The sequence below is a fragment of the Leopardus geoffroyi genome, chromosome A1 (assembly GCF_018350155.1).
Source record: "Leopardus geoffroyi isolate Oge1 chromosome A1, O.geoffroyi_Oge1_pat1.0, whole genome shotgun sequence".
Lineage (NCBI taxonomy): Eukaryota > Metazoa > Chordata > Mammalia > Carnivora > Felidae > Leopardus > Leopardus geoffroyi.
In genome coordinates this window covers 122,515,001-122,542,574 of record NC_059326.1, presented here as the reverse complement: position 1 = coordinate 122,542,574, position 27,574 = coordinate 122,515,001, and the positions used below count along the sequence as shown (strand labels likewise).

Genomic DNA, 27,574 nt, shown 5'->3' with positions numbered 1-27,574 from the left:
ACCTCCTGCCTACTAACAAGCCTGAACACATTTTAATGTGTCTATTTGCTATCTGGATTTCCATTATTTGGTTTTCAGGTTTTAGAACACCTAGATATTAGATTCTCGGTCAAGAAATAAAGAAGAAGCAAGGGCCCAAAACCTAATCCATAAATGTAATGCAATAGAAATAATGAGTGAAACTTACAAAAGATAGTCTAAATTTCATCTACCAAAAAAATCTGTGAATAATAAAGGTTTTCTGAAAACAAAGACATAGACCTGCATCTCATGTATTCAATATTATTATAAAGGTACAATTAAGATTTGAAAACCACATAATGTAGACACTAGTATATAAGGATATTTAGTTTATGATGAACATATTATAAATCAATATGAAAGGGTCTTATTTGATATGTTGTCTCAAAAGAATTATTTAATGTAATGATCTAACAAAAACCAAAGTCAGATCCTTATGACACATCTTTAGTCAGGATTATATGTAACTGGAATAAGGAAAAATGTGAAAATATAACAATAATAAAAATATGAGGTAATCATATCCAAAATCTGGAGGTAAGAAGGTCCCACTAAGACTAGCATCAAAGGTAAAAACTATAAAAAAGACCAATGGTATGATGATATTAGAAAATAGTTCTTTATATGAAAAATGTCATAAGAATAATAGTAAATGGAAAATTAGAATATCATATTTATAACACATAGGATACCCTGTAATATTCTGAACATATAAGGGGCTAGAATTTTTATATAATTAATAAAATATTATTTTATATAATTAATAAGAAATATCAGGATAGGATAAACATATTAACACCCTAATAGAAAATGAGCAAAGAGCATGCACAGACAATTTATAGAATAAGTCAGAGAAGTGTAGTATCAATATCATAATGAGGGATCATTTTAAATCATCTTTTCAGGAAGATTAAAGATATTCATTGTTCAGCCCTGCTGAAAATGCAGGGAAGTGAATATCCTCAGACACTTCCAGAATGAATGAATAGAAATCAGTGTAAATTTGCAGGAGGAAACACATTAACACGTAAGTAAATATCCAGTGACCAGGAATTCTTTGAATGGTAATTTATCATAAAGATAAACTACAGGACCTATTTCTGCTAATAGGAGTTTTATTACAAATTTACTTGTATTTTTTAAATTTAAATTTTAGTTAGCATACAGTGCAATATTGGTTTTAGGTTTACATTCAACACCAAGTGCTTATCACAACAAGTGTCTTCATTAATGCCCATCCACCATCTAGCCCCTCCCTCACCCACCTCCCTCCATTAATCCTCAGTTTGTTCTGTATCTTTAAGAGTCACTTCTGGTTTGTTTCCCTCTCTCTCCTCCTGCCTCCATTCCCGTATGTTCATCTGTTATGTTTCTTAAATTCCACATATGAGTGAAAGAATATGTATTTGTCTTTTTCTGACTGACTCATTTCACTTAGCATAATACCCTCTAGCTCCATCCATGTCATTGCAAATTGCAAGATTTCATTCTTTTTGATGGCTAAGTAATATTCCGTTGTATATGTATACCACATCTTCTTTATCCATCTATCAGTCGATGGACATCTGGGCTCTCTCAAATAGTTTGGGCTCTCTCCATAGCTTGGCTATTATTGATAATGTTGACACTGTACCCTTTTGAATCTGTAGTTTTGTATCCTTTGTGTAAACACCTAATAGTGCAATTGCTGAATCATAGGGTAGTTCTATTTTTAACTTTTTTGAGGAACCTCCATAATGTTTTCCAGAGTGTCTGCACCAGTTTGCATTCCCAACAACAGTACAAGAGGGTTCCCCTTTCTTTACTTCCTTGCCAACACCTTTTGTTTCTTGTGTTGTTAATTTTAGCCATTCTGACAGGTGTGAGGTGGTATCTCATTGTGGTTTTAATTTGTATTTCCTTGATAATGATTGATGTTGAGCATTTTTTCATGTGTCTGTTAGCCATCTGGATGCCTTCTTTGGAAAAGTGTCTATTCATGTCTTCTGCCCATTTCTTAACTGGGTTGTTTGTGTTTTGGGTGTTGAGTTTGAGAAATTCTTTATAGATTTTGGATACTAACCCTTTATCAGATTAATGAAACTGGACCACTTTCTTACACCATACACCAAATCATGAAAATAAATTCAAGTGGATGAAAGACCTACATGTGAGACAGGAAACCACCAAAATCCTAGAGAAGAACACAGACAGCAACCTCTTTGACCTCGGCTGGAGCAACTTAACTAGGCATGTTGCTGAAGGCAAGGGAAACAAAAGCATACATGAACTATTGTGACTTTATCAAGATAAAAAGCTTCTGCACAGTGAAGGAACAAATCAACAAAACTATGGAATGAGAGAAGATATTTACAAACGACATATCTGATAAAGGGTCAGTATTCATATTTCAAAATAAAAAAACAACCCAACATTCAATAACGAGGAATTGGTTAAATTTGATGCAGCCCTCTAATTCTGGAGCACATGATCATTAAAAATGATAGTTATATATACACGGGCATGGGAGAATAAGCAGTATCATTCGTGAAGACCCAGATTCTGGAGTTGGAGAGAAACAAGTTGCATTTCTGGCTGAGGCAGGTTTATAGAATGGAGGCAGAGAGGTTGCATAGCATAGTAGAGTTGAGACTCTGAGCCTTACAGTTGTATCCCTAACTCCACCTTGAGAAAGTGCTTAATTTCTCAGCTTGCATGTTTCAAGTGGAAACAACCGGAGTATTGACCTCATGGAAGTTTTAGTTTAAACAATGTAATACATGCACTTGGAACAGTGCTTGGTACATAGGAAGACCTCAGTTAATGTCAGATATTGTATCTTAATCATCCTCACCATCATTATCACCATCAGTGCCATGGCTCAAGATTTGTTAGACGTGGGTTTAACTTCATTAACTTTGTTACTTCCTGTGTGATGTATTCTTGTCACTTTCTCTCCTGGCCTGATTTTTTTTTTTAATCTGTGGAATCAGAATAATAGTAAGCCTATTTCATAGGGTTGCTTTGAGAATGTAATGATACAATAAATGTTAAAACCTTAGCAAGTGCTTGGGCCATCATAAATGCTTATTTTTCTATTGCTATCACATTATAAAGTGAAAATTTAGGGTACAAAATTCAGTATGATCCAACTTTTAATAAAGAAAAATGTGTGTGTGTGTACACACAGATAAAAAGGTCTGGAAGGAAAGCATAAATATCTACAAGTAGATGGATTAATTTAACTGCCTTTTGCTTATCAGCATTTTACACATTTGCCATAGTGAATTTGCTTTGTTTTTAATTGGAAAGAGAAGAATGTTTTAATTGGTTAAGCTGTAAGTGATCTGGGTTATATTCACACAGAGGTAGGAGTGAGGGTGAGTAAGAAGAGAAGGGAACAAGAAGCTAAAAGATTCTGAAGGGAAGGTGGTTCAGAACTGTCCGACTGTTCATCCTCGCCTTTCCAGAGCCAGGAAACTGCTATATACAGTAATGTGCCCAGCATCTCTTCTTAGTAGATGTCATATATTCCTATAATCATCAGTATTCATCCTAGTTTTCTTTCTTTCTCCTTAGAATATTTTTTCTTTCTATAAATGCAAATTAGTACTATAAACGGGTACAATTTACCCCCCTTTGTGCTCCCACAGGAGCACTATAAAATGAGTACTCGTGTCTGTTACATAGATATTACCAAATTATTTGGAACATAGTTTTCAAAAAGAAAAAGCAGACTTCTACCTATGACACCTCTTAGAAGGACTCTTACCCCAAAATCAAAGGAAGGGCAACCTTTGGATAAAGAGTTAAGGGATGACAGATCCTCATTTTTTTTAATGTTTTATTCTTTTTTTTTATTGTTTATTTTATTTTTGAGAGAGAGAGAGACAAAGCATGAATGGGGGAGGGCAGAGAGAGAGGGAGACACAGAATCTGAAGCAGGCTTCAGGCTCTGAGCTGTCAGCACAGAACCCGACTCAGGGTTCAAACTCAAGAATCCTGAGATCAGGGATATCTGACTTCAGCTGAAGTTGGACACTTAACCGACTGAGCCACCCAAGCATCCCTAAATGTTTTATTTATTCTTGAGACAGAGAGAGATAGAGCATGAGCAGGGAAGAGGCAGAGCAAGAGAGGGGCACAGAATCCCAAGCAGGCTCCAGGCTCTGAGCTGTCAGCACAGAGCCCGCTGTGGGGCTCAAACTCACAAGGTGTGAGATCATGACCTGAGCTGAAGTCAGATGCTTAACTGACTGAGCCACTTAGGGGCCCCAACAGATTCTCATTTTTAATGATACAGGAAACACTTCTACGAGTCTGGCTTCCCTAAATTGACTTACAACCTTTTAAGGACCACAATTTCTAAAAATAATTTCTCCCTTTATCTCTCTCTCTCAGGGACAAGCTCGACTTTCTAAAGTCAGACAGAGCTTACTTTAAGTGTAGGCTTTTTTTTTTTTTTAAATGATTAGCCATGTGATATTGGGCAAATTACTTAGCTTCTTATTTCCTCATTGTAAAATGGTGATAATTATAGTCTGCCTCATAGAGTCGTCAAGAAAAAATAAGTGAGTAAATGAATGTTAAACGTTTAACACATTGTCTGGCCCATAGAAAGCTTTCAATAAATATTAGTAATTGTTAATTATAAGGGTGAAGGTGGAGAGGCGTAGAGAACCTTGAATGCATTCCAATTTCCTAGCTCTGGGTTGTAAAAGGACTCGAAATGCCAAATTTGAGGAGAATTAAATTATACGGATATTGTATTTAAAATCACTGGGGAGAGAAATGAAGGGTAGCCTCCCTTTACTCCTCTCACCATGGAAACCAGGCCTAGAAAACCCAGATGCACATTCTGATTTGGCTCCAAGAAAATAGCCCTTAATATGGAAACCCAGGAAACCTGCAGAATAAATTCATCAGACCAGCAGGCTCAGATATTCCCTTTTATCATCTGAGTACTGTGGGTTTTAAGCAGAAAATAGGCTGAATTATATGTGTCCATTATTTTAGAAGTGACAAAGGAGATTTATTCCCCCCACTGGTAATAGGAAGCCAGGACATTTCTTGTTGTTCAAATATCATCTAAAAGAAGACTCATTTTTTCCCATAGAGGATTTCTTTCTCTTGGAAAGTGAGGTGGCCCTGCATGTGGGGGTTTTCTTTTCCTCTCTCTAGTTACACGAGGAAGAGAATGAGATATTAAAAGAAGTGGCTTTGCTCTTACCCTTGATTTCAAGTTCAGATTTTTTGCTCATAAATTACTCTGACCATATCTAGTCAGTACAGTTCGTTCTACCTCCTAATTCCACTGGTTTAACCAGCGGCATCATCTGTTCTAAGCATCTCAACTAATTAGGGTAGAAGCATAGTGTTTATCCTTTTATCAGTTGCCAAGAACTATGCAGTGTCTATCTTCCCATTTTTGTTGGGTAGGGGGCTCCCTCAAAGATAGTGCAGTCTGTGGCTTGAAACATTTAAATTCTGTTTGCTTATTAAAACATCTACTTCAGATACTTTAAAATGCAGTCCTACGAATTTAAAGACTAATGTCGTATCTGATCCAGAGCCTCCCCATGTCACGCAGCTGGATTCAGCCATCCTGATGTGGAGACAGCCAATCTGTCTCTCATATCCCTTCTCCCTTTTCCTAGAAAGTACCATTTATTTTAGGACAAGGAAGAAGGATACTGGAGGCACAGCAATCCTAACACAAATGCTCTGTCCCCGCCCCAGGGTGATCTCTCTTTAGTTGCTTCTAGTACCCGACCTGGCTCATGATCCGTGACAGAGCTTCTCAACTCTGGCTACACGGCAGCATTACCTGAAGAGCTTTTAAATGACCCTACCCTTGGGCGTCACCTCCAAGATTCTGGTATAGTTGAGCACTACTAGAACTGGTGGTTTTCTAGTAAGCCACGCTGACAGGAACCTCCCTCCCTCTAGTCTACTGGATCCCATCCTGTGGCTAATCCATATCCCTCACCCCAACACACACTCACACACTGCTACCTATCTGTCTCCTGATGTTATGGTCCCCAGGAAGACTGAACTCCAAACTTATCAACCCCCCAGGGATAGCTCAGGCTCCATTAGTACCAGGAGCAGTCAGCAAGTGCAGTGATGAACCAGACATTGACTAAGACTGGAAAACCAGGTCACTATTCTCACAGCTGCACACAGACATTACAGACAATTCTCTTGAGGTCTGACTCACCTGTCTTGGGAATAGTGGGAAGAAGGGAAAAGTCCCTCTTGCTGAACACTTTTGGGGAAAGGGCCATAGTTCTGTCTTTACATCTCTGGGGGTGGAGGGGAGAGAAAGGGCTAATTCAGCCAGATTGGTGTCTACACACAGATGCCATCTCCAACAACAGCACTTACCATGTGCAGTAATTTGTGAGTGTTAACATAACTAAATGTGAGACCTTGTTGACAATTTCGGCACCTAACCTTAGCCTTTTAGTCTCCCTCTGGGTATATTTTGAATCTTCAGGAAAAATCCAGTTCTCCATCTTTCAAAAGGAGAACTCATGGGTTTGTCGTGGTGTTAAAACTAAAAGCAAAATAGCAAGGGGGAGGCACTGTGTGAACTTTACAGCCCTACGTATGTAATGTAGGGATATGCAAATGACGGGTAGAGTAATACTTATGTCACTTATTACCATCTGATTTGTTACTGCATTTAACTTCTATTTGATTCTATTTGTTGAAACTCTTCTCACTAGAATGTAAGCTCTATGAGCTGGAGATACTGTGTGTTTTGCTCACTGCAGAGTCACCTGTACCTGATACCCTGCTAAGCACATAGAGGCAATTAGTAGACATTTATTCAATCCACTACTATTCTTTGTTAGGAAGTGGGTAGAAGCTGTCCTACATAACTCATAAAACGGTCTTTCGAAGTGTCATCACTGGCCCTCCCGAATCAAGATCAGATTGGGTGCTTGCTAAATGGAAAATCCTGAGGCTCATCTCCGACCTGGGAAATCAGAAGCTTCCCCGGTAAAGTCAGAGGGGTACTTGGCATTTCCAGCTGCAAATGCCTACGGATTATTGGACCCGGACTACATGTCTACCAAATTTAAAGCAAAAGCCTTGCTCTTTAACCCCGCCACTTGTGAAGCCCATACCCATGTAAGGCTTGGTGCCCGCCACGGTGGTGAGCCGCGTCTCCCTGGGCAGCATCGCCGCGATGTTGAAGTCTGTGATGTGCACATGCCCTGGCGAGACAAAAGCACCACACAGAACGTTAAGTCCCATTCAACTCAGTGCCGCAACCACGCTTCTCCCTGAGAGCCTCTGGAAGCTTGGTCTGTCAGTTCTTGCACGCCTGTTGCCATTGGCTACAGGCAGTAGTGGCACAATTATTCTGTCCTCAAGACCAACAGGGTCTTCAACCAGCAACTCTCCGGCGGCCAGAACACATATGCCAAACTGAGGATCTGATGGTAATCTGCAGCTCAATCTCTCTACCCTAGGTGGTTAAGAGCTCACACTCTGGTAGTCCCACTTACAACGTTTTGTTGGCAACGTTTTAAGTTGGTATCACCTGAGAGCATCAAGAGGGAGGCAGCCAAAAGCTATTCTAAGTATCGAATTTCCAAGCATTTTCCAAGTGTCTCCTATGGGATTTTTTTTTTTTTCCAGAGCTAAATATCGTTACTATAAAGCTGACGCGAACATGGACACATGTATTTATTTATTTATTTTTGCCAAGAAAGAGTCCTTTTTACTCATTTTTCTGAAATATTATTAGTATTTTTGTGTGATAGTTTAGGTTGTCCTCTCTCCGCTCCCAACAAAATGTTTGGGGGCGAAGGCAGGGGCAAAAAAAGTCAAGTTTTATTCATAAAGAGGCTGTATAATGAGCCCTAGGCTGGGAGCCAAGAGACCTGATATCTGCCCTGAACTCTGCCCTTAATACATGATAGACTTCCCAGTCCCTTCCCTATGCTGAACTCGAGTTTCTTTTTGAAAAACAAAAGAAAAGAGAAGAAAAAGAAAAGAAAAGAAAAGAAAGGAAAAGAAAAGAAAAAAGAAACGAAAAGAAAAAAGAAGAGTGGACTAATCATCTCTAGAGTCTCTCCCAGCTCTGACACTCATGGCCACAGAGTGGAAGTCTAACACTTCATCCCTGCCATCAGCACACTCTGCAGAGAGTGTTAGGGTCCCTGCATTTCCAGCTGCAAGGAGGAAGAGGGCAGTAGCAGAAGCCCAGGCCAACAAGCCCGTTATGTTAGCTGTTGGCACAAAATTCATATGCTTTTCGAGGACCTTGAAGTGTTGGCATTTCCATTTACATGATCTGTGGTTGTGATGCGACATGGCTGTAATCGGAGGAGATGTCATCTGCTCCTGTTTCCACGACTCACGGCCCACACTCCCCACTGCCGAACTTCTCGATCTGCTCCCTCATAGCATAGCACCCAGCCTCTGCTAAAGACAAATCTCACTGCCTTTCTTGCTGGGGTTTTGTTTTGTGCAAAATGGTGTTTTGTGTCACTTGTGTGATGACATTTTAATAAAGTAAGAATAGCATGTGTCTAGCTGAAAGTGAACGTATTCTTGCCTGAATAGTACCAACAGATGATTTTTTTTAAATTTTTATTATTTTTGAGAGCGAGAATGTGAGTGCAGGAGGGTCAGAGAGAGGGGGACACGGAATCCACGGGAGGCTCCAGGCTGTCAGCACAGAACCTGACGTGGGGCTCGAGCTCAAGAACCAGGAGGTCATAACCTGAGCCAAAGTCACACGCCTAACCGACTGAGCCACCTAGGCACCCCTACTAACAAATGATTCTGGTAGGTCTTCTATCACTGCCTAAATTGTCTCTGTTTGGTTCTTTCTTTCTTCCCACGGGTCATGTGCACGGGGCTCATTGATCCAAATCAGGTCAGCCTGGAGACATGGTAGTTACGAGCTTGTTCTGTGGAGTCAGAATGCCTGGTTTCAAGTCCACATTCTACCACTAACTAGCCGTATTACCTTAAAAAGGTGACACCTTCTCTGTAAAGCTGGAATGATAACAGGGATTTTCTCACGAGTGTACTGGGGAAATCAGATAAAATAATACTGGGGCAGACTTAGGCCAGCCAGCATTTGGGAAGAAGAAAGTGTTCAACTGATGCCGTTTCTCATGATCAGAAACTTCAGTGCCACTTTGGCAAACGCATATGTGGAGACTCTGTTAGCAGTGGGATGGTAGGAAAGCCAGGAATCCGAGTGAAAAACAACCAGAAACTCCACAGGTGATTCAGAGGAGCATCCAGGCATGTGATCCTCTAGTCTGAGTGGATGTCCTAAGCCAGCTCCAATCCTGAGATTATCCATCTCATGTGGAAAAAAAAAGGTAGAGGCTGTTTTGGAGCCTCGTGGTTCTGAAAGTGTGGTCCTCAGACCAGCATCAACAGCAACACCTGGAAACGTGTTAGAAATGCAAATTCTGGAGCATGACCTGCCCCCCCCCCCCCCCCCCCGTGCCCACAGCCTACTGATTAGAAACTGAGGATGGAGCCCAGAGTCTGAACAAGCCTCCCAGGTGATTCTGATACTCAATAAGTTGTGAGAGCACTCTTTTAGAACAGGACCTGGCTTCGTAGAAGATCCTGATCCGGTAAGTACGTGTTATATATTTCTTTTGAATTTGGTTGAAGGAATGTTGAATTTTATTTTTCAGTAGTATTTACATTTATTTGATTAGTGGTCATTGTTCAAACAGGGCAGCCTAGTGAAATAGTCCCTATTTAATGGAAAAGTTGTTTGTGGTTAATTTCACAGGGCTCAGTGGCGCCTGGGTGGCTCAGTTGGTTGAGCGCCCGACTTCGGCTCAGGTCATGACCTCACAGTCTTTGACTTCCAGCCCCACGTCGGGCTCTGTGGTGACAGCTCTGAGCCTGGAGCCTGCTTCAGATTCTGTGTCTCCCTCTCTCTCTGTCCCTCAGAACTCATGTTCTGTCTCTGTCTCAAAAATAAATAAAAACATTAAAAAAATTAATTTCACAGGGCTCAGAAGTAGCAGAGCTGGGAGTAGAATCAAGAAGTTTGTCCAGGCCCCCTTTATTGGGTTACAAATCTCCCCAAAACGTCTTGTGCTTTATCACAAGACCAAAGAGCTGGATACACTGAAACAACCACTTCCCGGTTGGCTCAGAGTTTGTTTCCCTGCCAGGGTGCACAAGGAAGGGTGGGGAGAAATTGTCTGAGGGCCAGGATCTCCTGGAACGTGGAGCCTGGCGGTCTAAGCCAAACAACGCAAGCAGAACTCCACAGAGCCCATGGACACTGGCCTGAAGCCACAGGGTCAGGCCCAGGATGCTGCCATACCTGGTGGTCTCTCTGCCGGGTTTCGACTGTGCCGTGAAAATGAATCTAAGTGCTGACTCACAGGGGAAGGCTCAGGTGCCCACTGGTTGAGGGACGTGGGAATTGCCTTGGGAATGAGGGACCATAAGCCCAGGACCTTACTCAGAGTTTCTCAACCTCTTGGACCTGGTAATTCTTTGCTGTGAGGACTGTCCTCTGCATTGCAGGAAGTTCACTATGGATGCCAACAGCACTTCCCACTCCTGGCTGGAATCCTGACGATCAAAAACGTCTCCAGACACTGCCACGTGTCCTCTATGGGGACAGGAAGTAGAGCTAAACCATCCCCAGTTACAACCGCTACTTTAGGGTGAAGTTTTTCAGGTACAAGACTCAGAAGGTCCTGATTGGGTGCCCCTAGAAAAGCAGTTTTGCCTGGTCTTTTCACCTCTGTACCTTGAGACAGAGGATTGCATTACAAATCTAAAATGATAGTAATGAGTCATTTGCTCCAGCTGTCATTTTTGTCTTGCCTTACACGTTTTTCTCACTGTGCCTGTGTTCCGCCCGGGGATCTGTCTCAACACAGGTCTCCAGGACACCATAACCGGTCAGCTGGTGTTCCCCAACTTTCAAACATGTCTGCCACCCGAAGATACTGAAAGTATGTGTGTCACATCATCCTGGGGTTCTTGTTAAAAATGCATATCCTTAGGCACTACCAGAGACTTAACGAATTTGATTATTTGAGACCTACTGACCTATGCTCATTATATAATATACATTATGTATTTTATATACATATATATGTGTATTTTATATATATATTTTATACACATATATATGTTATAATACATTGTATTATATGTTTATGAATATATAAATATACTTATATGTAAATTTATACATTACATATAATTATATATATTATACATATAATTATAATGCATTAAATACAAATATAACAAACATCTTTTTCTTAAAAAGATGCTACCCACTTGATATTTAGGCCCATTTTGGGACTCTGCAAGGACGAAGCTGTTCAAACAGTAGGCTTAGTTCTTCATACCCCCCGAGTGAGTTTTTGCTTTTCTCTGTTCCCTGGGACTAGGGAGGATATTAAGGAAACTAAATTATAGATGATGCCATAATTGTCGTTTTCTCAGCTATGCCAGGCAGACATTATCGCTCCTCTGGATGTAGCATTTATTTCCTGAATAATTTAAAACAAACACAAAAATTTAGACACCATGGAATTGATAGAACTGGATGGGGTACTTCAGTTGGTAGGATATGAAAATATGTATCAGGACAATTGATGATGAGCCATCCAAGATCTAATGCCAAGCTTGGGCTCTGAGACAGCGAATGAGACGTGTGTGTGTGTGTGGGGGGGGGGGGGGTTGGGACAGTAACAGGTATGTTCTAAATTAAAAACATTTTTTCACTTAAATTCTGAACGTTCACTGACGTGGTGGAAAGATTATCCATTTTACAAAAGGATTTAGTTCCTTTAAATCGGTCTTTTCTGATGAATATGAACCAGTATGGATCAGGAAGAATAGAACGGAGTTTCTGCCTGTCACTGACGGGTGCTGAATTAAAACGTAAGCAGTGTGATGTGACACACAGCTCGCTTGGAGGAACAGGCGTCGAAGGAATGTCGGAGACAGACGGTCAGCAGCCACGGCTGCTAAAATCCCAGTGCAAAAGGTGCATGTGATGGCCCATCAGGGGTGCCATTCTATAACTGTGGATGGAGAGGACAAATTGAGGGCTTCAGATATGAGACGTGGAAAATCACACCAGAAGACACTCAAAAAGGCAGGCATCGATTTGTGGGTCAGCTGATTTTCACAAGAGCAGCTCTACAAAATGAGCTGGGGGGTGGGAGTTACCAGGAATGTGTTCATTTAAGAGTGGTTAATTATGGTCCCCGAGCAATGCCTGAAAGCCTTAGGTATTCAGAATCTGAGTAAACAGACAGCGAATAACCTTAAAAAATTATTTTCTTCAGAAAGGGATCCCCAGGGCAGTGTTTTGGAAATAGCTCTCTTGTTTGCTTCTATCCCATTCACATATCCACTCCCTTCCAAAATACTGTTTCTCTTACTAACTGTGGTTATTCTCCAGGTGAGTTCAGGATGAGAAATTAAGACAAAAAGTCCTTTTAAGTCATTGTTGAAACCCCAAAACTTATGAATGGAAGGGTCAGTACACTTGGTACTAGGTGTAGATTTGGATGGTCCCTCAGGCCCACTGAGATGGCCACTCCTACTCCCCTAAGCAACAGAGCCCCAGCCTTACCAACAGTAAAATGCCCTGATAAATGGTCTTAGCCTCCTGTGCACAGAAGGAAAAAGCACAATAGACCATTGAAAGTGTTGCCTGAGAATTAGTGCTGAACAAAACTGTTTAAACACAAGACATAACAAGCAGACGCACAGAAGATTTGGCATATCTCTTCTGAAATCAAAAGAATTCTTTAGTAAAGACAGGTAAATGCCCAGCTTCATTGACCATCTAATATAGACACAGTCACATAAAACAAGATGCTAAGGCCTAAGTTTCCTTCTTTAGGGGAGAAAGCCACTATAACCTCATGGAATTATATTAATATTTAACATCTGAGTGATTTTCTTCTGGCAGGCACAGCAATCGAGCAGATTATAAATAGTATGCTCGTTTGTTTTTACAGCGGCTCTAAGAATTAATTACTCTTTTGGTTCCTCAAAGAACTAAGATTCAGAGAAAGTTTAGACAGTCTTTTGAAATTTCTCAGAGCTAGTCAGGGGGTGAACTAGGTTTTGAACTTAGGCAATTTGGCTCTGGAATCCACACTCTTAACTACAATATTATACAATTATACTTTCACAAAGGTAGTTTCTTTTTTTTTTAATTTAATTTTCTTTATTTTAGAGAGGGGGCGGGTGGACAGAGGAAGAGAGACAGAGAATCCCAAGCAGGCTTCATGCTCAGCATGGAGCCTGACACAAGGCTTGATCTCATGACCATGAGATCACGACCTGAGCCAAAATCCAGAGGTGGACGCTTAACCGACTAAACCACTCAGGCGCCCCACAAGAGTAGTTTCTAAGGGCAGGTAAACTTGAAGATTAATTTATTTCTAGACCTTTCTCATAATCTACAATTACCAAGTTGACAAGAAAATGAGGAGGAGAAAGAAGTCAAAGGAGAGAGAATAGGATGGCTTGATGTTAGAAATAAGATGAAGCCATGTTTGAGGCCCAAGATGAAAACATTGTTCTCTGAATGGAAGGTAAATTTTGAAAAGGCTTATAGGTCAACAGGACCTATATATCTCCCTTCAGAACCTCAACAAATGGTAGAGCAATCTGTTGTACATAAAGGCAATCGGATAAGGGAGCAAGTGGGGACAGAACCCCAAATTGTGTTCTGCTTGACCAGCCATGTGCCTTCATAAGGCTGTGGTGGGCAGAGAACCTTTTTCTAAATTGTGCAACAGTGGCCTCATTGGGCGAGGGAAGGCCCCTCTCAAAACTGTGAAGCTCCACAGAGTTTATCTGCACCAGGGTGAGAGAGGCTCCTCGCTTCTTACTTGAGGCAGGGACAGCTGGTATTCTCAGGAAAGTCACCTTCATGCTAAGTCTCACTATTGCTCACATTTCTGAGATTCTGAGCATCTGCTTCCAAATGTCAGAAGTAGTAAAGGGAAGGAAGAAATTAGGCCCTGGAAGGAAGTGGAAAGAATCTTTTTAGACAGTCCATAAATAAATAATGACCCTGAGCTTTGAAATTAGAGGTTATACACAAAAGTGTTTCTTAGCCCTCGAGCACAGGTAGGGGCTGGCCACTCAGGTGTAAAATGCACCCAGGTAAATAAGTAATGAGCCATGGACGGTACTTGGGAGTTTCGGTCCCACCGTAAATCCCTTTCGTAAAAGTCAAATGAATAAGGAGCTGTGCACGTTTAGGACTCCCACATCCAACAGCTTCCTAAACACACAAGAAAGAGCTTACTGCCACTGGAACATTTATATCATGCAGGCTGTGGGTCCTACAGGACTGCCTTCGTGAACCAATATATCCAAACATACATTAAAATAAACATTGGGAAGAGATGACACACATTAATCATTGCTGGCGAAAGCTTGCTCTCAAGATACCTTTAATCAGTAATCAGTGTTGCTTGGGCTTTAGGCACCTTCATGGTCATTGCCATATCCCTGTAGCACTTTCACATCTGGGTGTGCCCCACACTGCTGTCTACTTTTTCTTTAAACTGGCTTTTTTTAACTTTTTAATTTTTAAAATTTAAAACATCTTATTTAAATCCAAGCTAATATATTTCATTCTTTTTGATTGCATAGTCATATTCCATTGTGTGTATATATGTGTGTATATGTATATACACACATATACACACCACATTTTCTTTATCCATTTGTAAACTGATTGGTTTTCCTTGTAATTGAAAAATCTTTGAACAGAAAACTTGAGATCTCTTCTGCTAATGTGAAACCAAGTCTCCCTCATAAGAAGAAAAACATAAAAGTAGATGCAAGAACAAAATGGTGTCATAATAATTCAGTAGATACTCTTGCCTGCCAAGGGCTCTAACCTTGAGGCCTTTTCTGTGTTTATAAAAACAGAGATGATTTTCATAAAGATATTAAGGCAAATTAGCACTAAAAAAAAAAAACCTGTGATGGTTTTCTTGAAATCAATAGGAGAGGAAGAAAAGTGAAAAGAGAGGGACATTTTTCATTATATAATGTTCTTTAAGGGTATACTGGTGTCCTGTGCTACTGCTGTAAGAATAAAGTCCCCCCAGATTGTCCCTCCCACCCATCAAATATTCGCGCATAGAACTCAGCTAACTGAACCACCAAGGGTCTTTCCCACGTGTGATGCTCCTTTGCTGAGGATGATCATTTTTGTCCCGTGTGCTTTGTTCTACGTGCAAGTCACGTTGATCGCAAACAAATCATTTACTTACCATGTTCATCGAGCAAAATATTGTCAGGCTTCATATCCCTAGGAGAGTAAAAGGAAAAGAGAAAGTTGCTCATAATTAGACAAACAAATGAACAGAACTAAAGGGCAAAACTAGAAATGCACAACAGTTCTCAGTGGGGTTGAAACAGTGAGCTCATCCAGTTCCCATGGTGCCTCCCTGACACGGTTACCAGTAATACCCCCAATTTCTAGATCAGAAAACTGTGGCTCAAAGAGGCTAAGCAACTTAACTGCAGGCCACAGAGTAGAAAAATGGGCAAACTGGGCTTTGAGCCTGAGTCTCTCTCCTTCGAAAGCTCAGACTCCATAGTGTACTTTACTTTAAGCATGTAAGTAGAGCTCCTAGGGTCATATGAGCAATTAAATTGCCATAAGGTGGTAGTATTAATTATTGGTTTCATCTGTGTCACTCTGGAGTGAAAGTCAAGACTAGAAAACAAGGAAAAAAATGATCTATCATATGGTTATATTTTAAACTTGCAGAGATCAGGATCTTTTTAAGGATGATGCTATGATGCCTCTAGTTACTTAATATTATTGCTGGGGTGGTTAATGGAGTTGGCCTAGTCTTCCACACATTAATGAGATCCTTAAATCCACGGGAGGGAACAGAACTCACCCTCTTCCGATGAAGGGAGTAGTGTGATGGTAAATACTTAGAGAAATGGCCCGTAGCCTCAGACGCGAGTCCTCAGACCTGAGTATTACTGTAAGCAGCACTCCTCCATAAGAGGACAGCACTGGCGTGGGTAGGGGCCCTGGCTGCTGCCCTCTCAGGTTTTTACTGCCCTTCTCTAATGTTCCATTAAAGCCCTTCAACCTAAATTCACAAGAGCCATTAAAGATGAAATTCTGAAATAGGTTTTGGGGGCACATTTTCAGCCTAGTCAAGTGGCTTTTATGTCACCAGAATAAGGTGAACTTGGCCTTTGACAGACAGACACTCTCAGGGTCCTCTTTTCTTGAAAATATTCATAAATAACAAGACCCTTGCCTACAAGCAGGACAAAGTATATGCCACACCACCATGCAGGTGCATGGGTAGTCTCATGAACTCTGAGTATCTTCTTATTTTGTTTGTTAGATTCTTAAAATTGATTCTGGATTCATAAGTGATCATCTGTATCCATGGCACATTTTCTTTGGTGCAGGGTACAGATGGCTAGAAAGAGTGTCAGGGGGGTTTTAAACAGTTTCTTTCTTTCTTTCTTTCTTTCTTTCTTTCTTTCTTTCTTTCTTTCTTTCTTTCTTTCTTTCTTTCTTTCTTTCTTTTTTTTTTAGATTGTGTCTCAGAGGCCTAGGAACTAATTCTTTTTTTTTTTAATTTAAAAATTTTCTTAATGTTTGTTTACTTTTGAGACACAGGGAGTGAGAGACAGAGCATAATCAGGGGAGGGGCAGAGAGAGAGGAAGACACAGAATCCAAAGCAGGCTCCAGGCTCTGAGCTGTCAGCACAGAATCTGATGCCGGGCCCAAACTCACGAGCTGTGAGACCATGACCTGAGCTGAAGTCGGATGCTTAACCGACTGAGCCCCCCAGGCACCTCTCAAACAGCATGTTTCTCTGGGTAAACTGTCAGTATTGGAAACTCAACCACAAACACGTGGATGGATTCCATTGTTTCAAGAATTGTCAAGAAACGTCCAAACTCACTTATATGAGACAAAGTCCCTTTTAGAATCTGGCTCCTGTGCTCCAGCCATATAGAAACACATGGGGTCCCCCACATGCTCCCTGCACCGCCCCCCTCACCCCCCGGCCGCTTTCTGCTATTTACCTGAATCAGAGCTCTTTTACCACTGTACTCAGAAAAAGCAGATTCATCCCTCACCCCACAACTCCAATGTCACTTCTTGCAGGAAGCCTTCCCAGAATTTCCAATGCTGAGTCAATGGCCCCTCCTACATGCTTTGCATGGAATACTTCTTCCATCATACATTTGTCATGCTTACATTTATTTTTTCTCCAACTGGATCATAAACTCCTTGATGCCAGGAATGGTTTCTAGATTAATGTCAAATTCCATTCCATAGGCTCACAGGGCTTAATAGGCAGTAAATGAAAGTCTAAATGATACCAGGAGAATTTCTGGTGCATTCACGAAGGTTAATCCTAACAGTATATACTCAGAGCATTAATAGTGTACCATCACACACTCTTGGCAATCCAAAGCTCAAGGTAAATCAGGTAGCAGGCTCTTGCTCCTTCTTTCAGACCTGCATCCATGAGCATCAATTATGTTTTGACAGGCAAAAAGGGGACAATGAGAAGCCCTGACAAAAGGCGAGACATTTGGGTGGTGGCAAGATAAGCAAAATGATTTCTTTGCCTGAATTTATGAGGCTTGGTGAGAAAAAAAAATGATGTGGGTTGGACACTTCGGGCATCATTTTTCATATTTATCAAAGACACGTATCATTATATCCACCACCTTTCCCATGAACTACCTTGGAGCTTAAAGAATAATACTGAGATCAGAGATACTGATCTGTATCTGATAGATATACCGTATACTGATATTGATACTGAGTATCAGAGATACTTTGATAGCCACTGTGCTAGAACATACAGAATATAAAGATAAATGAGATATGGTTCTCTCTGGGATGGAGGGGATAAGAAAGGCTCATAAGGAACCAGGTCAGAAGGACTACAGTGGTAAAGGGGCATATTTACTACTAAATTCAGAGGACTATGAGGAAAATATAGGGCAAAATTTAAAAAGAGGGGATTTTGACATAAAAATAAAGTGTATAAATGAAGATTCTGAGTACATAGTTTCCCCAAAATGTGATGAGGTAACTTCATAAAGTAAGCTCTACACCCAACGTGGGGCTTGAACTCATAACTCTGAGATCAAAGTTGCATGCTCTACTGACTGAGCCAGCCAGGCGCCTGATGAGGTCACTTCTAAGTCACTACAGGGTAAACCACAGTATGATAACATTGTTTATTCATGTAGCAGAAGAGAATGAAAATAAGCCCTATGTACTCTATTAAAATTCCAGATAGAACAAGTTGATGTTTTTTAGTTCTGCAACTTAAGCACTACTTCCTTATCTCTTTAGCCTGCTCAAGTTATGCTAAACATGAAAGAACTTACTCTATTTCTTTCATTTTAGGCGACCTATACTAAGGTTAAATTCAGTGGTTATGCTCAGAATCACCCGGGGGGCTGTAAACACCTTGGGGCTCAGACCTGTGGTGCTCGGACTCCTGCAGGCAGGCCGAGGTCTCTGTCCAAAAACTAACAGAAACTTGTAGTACCTTCTGATGTACAGTCATGTTCAGAAATACCATCCTGGCACTGTCCACCTCCAAAGATGTCAAGCTGGTTTTAAACTATGAACCTCTTAAAAGCTTATTTATGAATGAAAAGTCTTTTGAAAAATACAACATTTACTACTTTTGACAAAATTCTTTGGTTAAAATATACATGGAGGACTCATACAACCTCCCTCTCGTTAGCAGGTCACTGATGAGTTCCTTCTCTCTTGTTCTTCATCATTCTTGATGATCACAGTGTCTATGTAGATGTGCCATCAAATCCCTTAGCACTCACTTCTCTGAATTACCTCCAATCATCTTTGCATCTATCCGCTCCCATTATTTCCTTAGTCCTATTTCCTGATTGTTCCTTTGCCATTACAACAGCCCACCTTTGACCAACCTGACCTTCTCTCCAATCCAGTTCCCAAGCTGACACATGTAGCACACTGACACCATCAATTACTGACTTTGTCACCTTGCATTTCTACATCAAAACTCTCGCTCCTATCCTCACTTCCCTTCCACAGCCATTGTTAACATTCCTTGTACAAATCTTTAATTCTCTTATTCCCTTTGATTGTACTCATTAAAACCCCAGTATTGGGCCTTGTTGAGATGAGCACTGGGTGTTGTATATAAGCAATGAATCGTGGGAATCTACCCCCAAACCAAGAGCACACTGTATACACTGTATGTTAGTTAACTTGACAATAAATTATATGAAATAAATAAATGAATGAATAAATATTCCTTCATATTACAAAACAAACAAAACGAAAACCAGTATTGGTTAAACCCAATTCCCTGATGCTTCTCACCTACAGCCAAGCTCCTGAACTTTGCTAGAAACAGACATAAGTACTATTGACTTCTCATTTAAATTCATGGCTACAGGGACTCCTGGGTGGCTCAGTCAGTTACGTGTCTGACTCTTGATTTCGGCTCAGGCCTTGATTTCACAGTTCGTGGGTTTGAGCCCCACACTGGGCTCTGCACTCATGGTGGGGAGCCTGCTTGGGATTCTCTCTCCCTCTCCCTCTCTCTCCCCTCCCCCACTTATGCTGTCTCTGTCACAAAATAAATAAATTAAACTTTAAAAAAATTTAAATTCTTGGCTACCATCGCAAGCCAGCACCAGTGTGCCAAGCCATAGCATGATGCCTTCCCTAAGAGGACTACTTCGTGCTTCTTCATTGCCCCTCAGGTCTCTTCCACTTCCTCCCCGCTCCCCACTTTCAGGTGATTACTGAATCTCCTTACTTCACAAAGACAAGAGAACTATCTACCGCTAAGTCTACCAACCTCTCTGTTTCTGTATCCATACTCCCGGCTTTCCCTCCAGTTATACTGGATGAAAAGTGCCCACAGCTACCCCAGACAACTCTTCTCCTGAGGGCTCTGGATTTTATCTCCTCTCACCTTCTCGTGGATTTCTTTCAGCCAGATATTTCCTTCCTTCTCCTACACTATCTCCTGTACTCCTATCTCTTTCTACTCCTCTTGTAAGAAGAATGATATGATCGAGTCTCTTGGAAATACCTTCCTTGATAGACAGCCACCTCCACTTATTGTCCCATTTTACTATTTTCCTTTGCAATAACACCTGTGGATTGGGTTGTTAATAGGTGAGAAATTAGAAACAGTGTCTCCATTCTCCTCTTCAGCCCATTCTAATGAGGCTTCCGTCCCCTCTACCTCCTGAAATTGCCTATGCCAAGTACATCGATGACCTCCAGCTTGCCAAATCCAGTGGGTGGGTGCACTTTTATTTGTCATGCTTCACTTCTCAGTGGGTGGATCATTCCTTCCCTTCTGACATACTTGGTTCTTGTGGCTTGCAAAAATCCCCTTTCTCCTGGTTTTCCTTTTGCCACAGAGACTCCTCCTCAGTCTTGTTTGCTGGTATCTTCTTGGTTCCACCTCTAAATGCTGAGATTGCCCAAAGCTCAGTCATACATAAAACTACTTTGCGCTTAAATGATTTCATTTAGTCCTGTGATTTTAAATATTATATACGTTTTTATATATAAATATATTTATATTAATAAGATATAATAAATATATATTATATATATAAATAAAATATATATACTATACATATCTGACATCCATCACTGACCCTGGAATTCTGGATTAATAACGTACCAAACTTGCTGCTTGATGTTTCCATCTGTATGTCTGGCAGCCATGATAAATATAACATGTTTTAAAGAGAACCTCTGATATTTACGCACGTCCCACATAACCACCCAAACCCTCTTATTCCAGAATTCCTTACCCTAGTACCTAGTCCATAATTCTCCCATTGTAAAACAATATCTTGATATCACTCTTAATTCTTTTCTTTTTTTAACTCATAACACCAGTCCTTCAACAACTCTTGATAACTTTACCTTTGAAATGGAATGATTGAAAACAGTATGGTGGTTCCTTAAAAAATTAAACCTGGAAACTAACATATGATCCCACAATTCTCTTTCTATGGGTATATACCCCAAAGAATTGAAAAGCAGACTTGAACAGATAATTGTATATCTGTGTTTATAGCAGCACTATTCACAGTGGTCAAGATGTAGAAACAAACCAAATATCCATCTATGGGGGAATGGATTAATAAAATGTGGTGTATACATACAATGGAGTTCAGCTTTAAAAAGGAATGAAATTCTGATCATGCTACAACACAGATGAACCTTGAAGACATTATATGCTAAGTGAAATATGCCAGACACATAAGAAGAAACACGGTATGATTCCACTTACGTGAGGTACTTAGAATAGTCCAATTGACAGAGACGGAAAAGACAACGGTGGTTACCAAGGGCTGGGGTGAAGAGAACATAAATGTTAACTTATGTTGAATGCATATGGAGTTTCAGTTTGGGATGATGAGGAAGTTCTAGAGATGGATGGTGATGGCTGTACAACAGTGTGAATGTACTCTGTCACTTGAAAATAGTTAAAATGATAGCTTTTACTTGATGTGTTTTTTGTGGACAATAAACTTAAATAAATAAATATTATCATTCCCATTTCCACTGCCACCATCATCATCTGTCAGTTGAAGCTTTGCAGCAGTACCTTCTTCTTGCTTCTCCTATTGTCTCCTGACGATCCACTGACCACATACCACCCAGAGTGGTGTTTTTCATTACACACATGTTCCCTGCACAACATTCTCTGGCTCCCAACCTCCATGGAATAAAATCCAAACCATTTACCTCTGGCATATATGCCCTTTACGTGTTCTAGCCCCGCACAGCCCTGAGCTACACGTAATAGCATCCTCTCCCTGCTACACACCATGCTCCAGCTGCACTGGTCTGGCCTGGTCTCCTTTGCACAGATGGCCCCCTCTGCCTGCAGTCCTGTTCTCCTAGACCTTCACTTGGCTTGGCGCTTCCTGTCATTTCAGATCTCTGGCAAAACATCATCTCCTCCAAGGTTCTTTCCTGACCACTCAATCTACAGTAGCCTTCCCTCCGTCCTTATCTCTTCACCTCCATCTTATGTTCAGCACAGTACTGTTTTCTTATTTATTTATGGTTTTTCTACCTCCCCTGGAATGCAAGTTCTCTGGGAAAGGATATCTTTTCTGTATTGTTCAATGCTATAGCTCCCAGGCACATAAAAGTGCTCAAAAGAAAGCAAGGGCTTAAGTAAATATTGGTCATAACAAGTCCCTTGCCTTCTCAAACTTCTGGAATAATAAACCATACATCTCTTTTCCCCTTAAGAAGAGAGAGAGGATGGGTGGCTGGGTGGCTCAGTTGGTTAAGCATCCACTTCTTGATTTTGGCTCCGGTCATGATACCACGGTTTGTGGGATCTAGCTCCGAGTAGGGATTCTCTCTCTCCTCTCTCTCTGTCTCTCCCCTGCTTGTGTTCTCTCTCTCTCAAAATAAGTAAGTATTTTTTAAAGAATAAGAGAAAAAAGCCCCCTTTCTCTATGCCCGATGCATCATAAATACGATGATCATTTTTGTATATTACAGTAAAGAGAAGAAAGAAGTGATTTCTGCAGAGTCCATGATTTCAGAGAGGAGCTACAGAATTTTGGGGTGATAAAATTCAGGTCTAGGGACACACACATTCTGTAGAAATTCTTCTTTGTGTCTTGGTTTGATGAAATAGAAAAGGCTGAATCAGCTGATGCCTACTGTGGGAACTATAAATAGTAATGTAGAAATACAATGCTCCCTGTGGCAGGGTCCAAGGCGGAACTGATAGATCTTCTGTTCTCACTTGAATGACTTTACAAGACATTAGTAGAGCTTAATAGGCTAATTACATCCCTTCACTGCACCTGCCCTGGAATCAAGTTGTTCACCCTGCAATCCTATATGGGGTATTGTGAGAACAGGGAGCAAGAAAATCAGTGTATCCAAACCACAATCAACCCCTTCAGCGACCATGGCTTTCTGACAGGTCTACACTTCGGGTTTCATTCTTTGTTACATAATGAGCTCTTAGATTGAGTCCTCTCTAAGTTCTTGAGTGGGAAAAAATATTATACATACGATTCTATAATATATTATTTAAGACATCACACAAAGCCTATTGATCACATAAACAGACCTATGTTAAGAAACAAGTGAGATGGGGATAGAAGGATGTAAGGGATGATTGTAAGCAGAAACATGTAGTTTAGAAGAGGCGGCAGAAGTGAAGAGTGCTGGAATGAGATTGTGGGCCAGGTACATCCTCCATTTCTTTCTTACTAACTGGTGGATTCTATTTTATTTTAATTTAAATTTCATGTTTTTTAGGGGCACCAGGGTGGCTTAGTCGGTTGAGTGTCAGACTTTGGCTCAGGTCATGATCTCGCAGTTTGTGAGTTCGAGCCCCGTGTTGGGCTCTGTGCTGACAGCTCAGATCCTGGAGCCTGCTTCAGATTCTGTGTCTCCCTCTCTCTCTGCCCCTCCCTGCTCATGCTCTGTCTCTCCCTCTCCCTCTCTCAAAAATAAACATTAGAAAAATTTAAATTTCATTTTTAAATTGAGATATAATTAACATACAACATTATATTAGTTTTAGGTATATAACATAATGATTCTATACTTAGATATATTGTGAAATGATCACCACAATAAGTCTAGTTAGTATCTATCACCACACATAGATATAGTGGTTTGTTTGTTTTCTTACTATGATGAGCATTTTTAAGATTTATTCTTTAGCAACTTTCTGCCTGCTTTTTTTTTGTTTTTGTTCAACTCCAGCATTTCCCACAGTTCGTTCGAGGGAATATGAGTTACAAATATATTCTGTAATAATAAATATATGTGTATGTACATATACATTGTTTGCATATTCATTTTGGGTGTGCTGGTTTTTCATAGATAGCACCGCTGTTCATTTATTCATTTCATTAATATATAATGCAATTATATATTAATCAGGAGCTGAGGGCAGTGATTTTACCATCCATAAAAATGTGATACAGGATCCCTTTTTGAATTTGTGTTTGTTTTCTCAAAGTGCCGTTCAGGATAATAGTACACTCACCATATCTTTCTTCTCTCAGGTGTCTTCTCCCATGACTGCTGAACTTCTCCGTTGTCCGTAATAATTTAGCTTATATGTCCACTTAGCACAACACAAGCTAGAGCACTAGACCCCCATCCCAGCATCTGACTCTTCTCCAGTCCCCACAACCTAACTGACTTGTCAAGGCATTCACCCAAGGAAGATAGGTTTCTCTGGTAATGGGGAAGGGCAGTAGGGACCAGATGTTAATGGACCCTTTGGTGAAAAAAGATGACAGTTCTTCACTAGAGACCAGTTGAGGGAGTTACAAATAAGCACTTAAGCCAGCCTCTCAGAAAGAACTTCTTAATAGTCAGACACTTCCAAAGTTGGCGTGAACTAACACGAAATCTTAAAATGTGATGTGGATATTGTCATGGAGGCTGGATAAGTGTTTGGCTGGATAAGTGTTATAGCAAGGGTGTAGTGCAGCAGAGGAACTAACCTTCCCACCTGACCTTTCAAAAACCTTTGAGCCCTGACCTTCTGTGAGCCACCCAAGCTTCTCACAGAGGTTCCCTAAAAGCCAGCTCCCTGACTTACCTACAGTCATACAGCTCATAAATGGCAGAGATTGCATTTAAATTTCATGGTTTTTCCACTACTGTTCACTCAGTTATTTTAACTAGGAGGGCAAATAGGTTCCGAGCATGAGGCCAACTCTTTAATTACAAGTGTCTGTGCTGTGGAAGAGGAGGGCCTTTGAGGAGGGTGTTTGAGAAGAGTTGAAAATAAAATTTGTCAAACTGCTCTACTTCCCATGAGTAATAGAATGGTTCTAGCTGCCATTTATTGTCCATGCTGCGGCAGCAACTTGATAGATAATGTATCTTTAAAAAAAATTTTTTTAATGTTTATTTATTTTTGAGAGAGAGAGAAAGAGAGAGCAAGTGGGGAGGGGCAAAGAGAGAGGGAGACACAGAATCCAAAGCAGGTTCCAGGCTCTGAGCTGTCAGTGTAGAGCCAGACACGGGGCTCAAGCTCATGAACCGCGAGATCACGACCTGAACCGAGATCAGAGGCTTAACCAATTGAGCCAGTCAGATGTCCCTAGACAGAGTATCTTTTATTGCTCACAACAGCCCCCTAACTTAGATATTACACCCATTTTTGCAGACGAAGAAGGGGTAGCTCAGAGAGTTTAAATTACTTGCCCAAGATTATATGCTAGAGCTGGGGTATGACCAGAGACTGTGACGTGCACCCTTGGTTTATATCTCAAATGTTTATATTTTATTCCTCCTAAGGAGAGAGAAGAATGTCCTCCTATACCTGGGGGTCTGTCATGTGGCTCAAATTAGCCTGCAGCAAGTTTAATTTTTTTTTCATAGTTTCTATTGTATATTTGAAAATCATTTATCATTTCCACCCTATTCTAGAAGTTACCCATACCTCTTTTAATGTAAAAGTAAAGTTCTTCATGTCTTACTGTGGAGTAAATCTGTTGTTCTAGGAAGGTGAATCACGCTTATCCTGATGGTACAGACTCAACAGTACAGATCCTCCTGTTTGACAAGTATACCATCCCACTCACTGGAGATTTTTAGCCAACTTGCAGTCCTCACAGGCAGAATGTTTAATGACAAGGATTCTTGCCTTGCTGCTTAGCATTAGTCAATGCTCATTCACTGCCATTATTCAATTTGATTCACACAGATAGAAACCTAGGTCATATTTACCCATTCTACAACCAGGTAAGCTAGGACACAGTGTTAAGGACCTGAACCAAATCCCCCAACTATAGCGGCCGGCCTGAACTTGGGTCTCCTGGGTCTTTGCCTTAATCCAAAGAGATTTTAGGGAAAGAAATGTACTAGTAAGAGGAAGGGAAAAAGTGTACCAAAGTAAGAGAGACCAAAAAGTGTTCATCTATTGATCGTAACTGTCATGAAGGGTTTTTTCTTTTTTAATGCTTTTATTTATTTCTGAGAGAGACAGATCATGAGCAGGGGAGGGACAGAGAGGGAGACACAGAATCTGAAGCAGGCTCCAGGCTCTGAGCTATCAGCACAGAGCTTAGCGTGGGGCTCAAACCCACAAACTGCGAGATCATGACCTGAGCCAAAGTAGGATGCTTAACTGACTGAGCCACCCAGGCCCCCCGTTTGTGTTTAAGTTAAATAAAGTAAAGGAATATTCATTTCGAGGCAAAAAGCAATTTGCTCCATTTCAGCTCCAGAGCTGAAAATATCCTCTCTGGCCACAGTCATACATGACCGGGCTAGAATTCAGGCCCAGGCCATCTGGTGCCAACATCTCTGCTCTTTTCTACCCTGCCACGCTGCCTAGCTATAGGAGATAATGAAATTTGTCCCATCTTCTTCCTTGATAATCGAACCCCAATTTGGCAGTAACACACCCAGTCCCAGGTAGAGGGATGATTGGCATAAATAAATCACGAGAATCTAGTTCTCCTGTCACAGCTTCCCTTAATTTGGGGAGGAGCCAGTATGGTCAATGAGACCTAATACAGACACTACCGTAACGGCCTTCAGAAAAACTTTAGCTTCTTCAGTAAAAGATTATAAACAGACTTCTGAGACTCAGATGCCTGAATCTGTAAATCGAGAACAGTAACAATTCTGTAGGGTTGCTGTGGAGATTTAATGAGATGAGGCACGTAAGCACCAAGAACATTAGTCTGCACATAGTGATTATTCAACCGTCAGAAAACATTGAGCAAATGATTAGGAAACGTCCAGTGTAGGAAGGACTAGATGGTCGGAAAGTGATGTTAAGCTGATGAATAGTTGTTTTCAACTATCACCAAACCAGCAGGACATACTGATGATGCTAGATTTCATGTAATGCAACACATGAGAAACCAGGATAAGCCCTTCAAGTGCTTTATGCTGTATTATTCTCAAACAACCTTGTCACATGGGCACAATTATTATCCCTGTTTCATAGATGGGACCCCCAGAAGCAAAGAGAGCTGACTAAGCTGCTATTATGAGAAGAGTCAGGACTCCAGTTCAGGTTACCTGACAACAGAGGTGAATATTCGAAATACTTCACAAGGAACAAACTTTGGCTAATCAGAACAGGCCACTGACCAGTAAGAATCTTGGAGGCCACGATAAAGGACCAGTAGTGCAGTACCAGCAAGTGATGACTAAACAGAAGCCCTGTCTGACTTAAGGCCTTAAAGCTCCCATGGGCAGCAGCAGAATCACGAGGCTGTCAATCAATAGAAGGAAGAAGTTTTTGATAATCAGGTGTGTCTAAACATGAAACGAACTACTTTATGTGGCAGCGAGTATCCCATTTCTGAAATGGGACCAAATCCCATTTCTGGCTAGGAAGACAGTTTCTTGTTGGGGACGTTGCAGAAAAATAGCTGCCTTTGCGTGGAGGTAGGACTTGATTTCTAAGCTAACCTTCGCCTCTAATATCCTATGGTTTGGCCTTGAGTTGTTGTACATCTGTCTGGAAAACAGTCTGGCTTCCCTTCATTAGCCAC

General features: G+C 40.9%; 1 protein-coding gene across 3 annotated transcripts in view; it reads right to left on the bottom strand.

The window, feature by feature from the left end:
* Nucleotides 1-27,574, bottom strand: part of STK32A (serine/threonine kinase 32A) — a 133,483-nt gene that overhangs the window by 28,381 nt on the left and 77,528 nt on the right. For all 3 annotated transcript variants that reach the window (XM_045492998.1, XM_045493008.1, XM_045492989.1), the window contains exons 6-7: nt 15,291-15,328; nt 7,137-7,226 (exon numbers count right to left, since the gene is read on the bottom strand). In XM_045492998.1, coding sequence (XP_045348954.1) covers nt 7,137-7,226; nt 15,291-15,328 — 128 coding nt within the window. The remainder of the gene's footprint in view (nt 1-7,136; nt 7,227-15,290; nt 15,329-27,574) is intronic.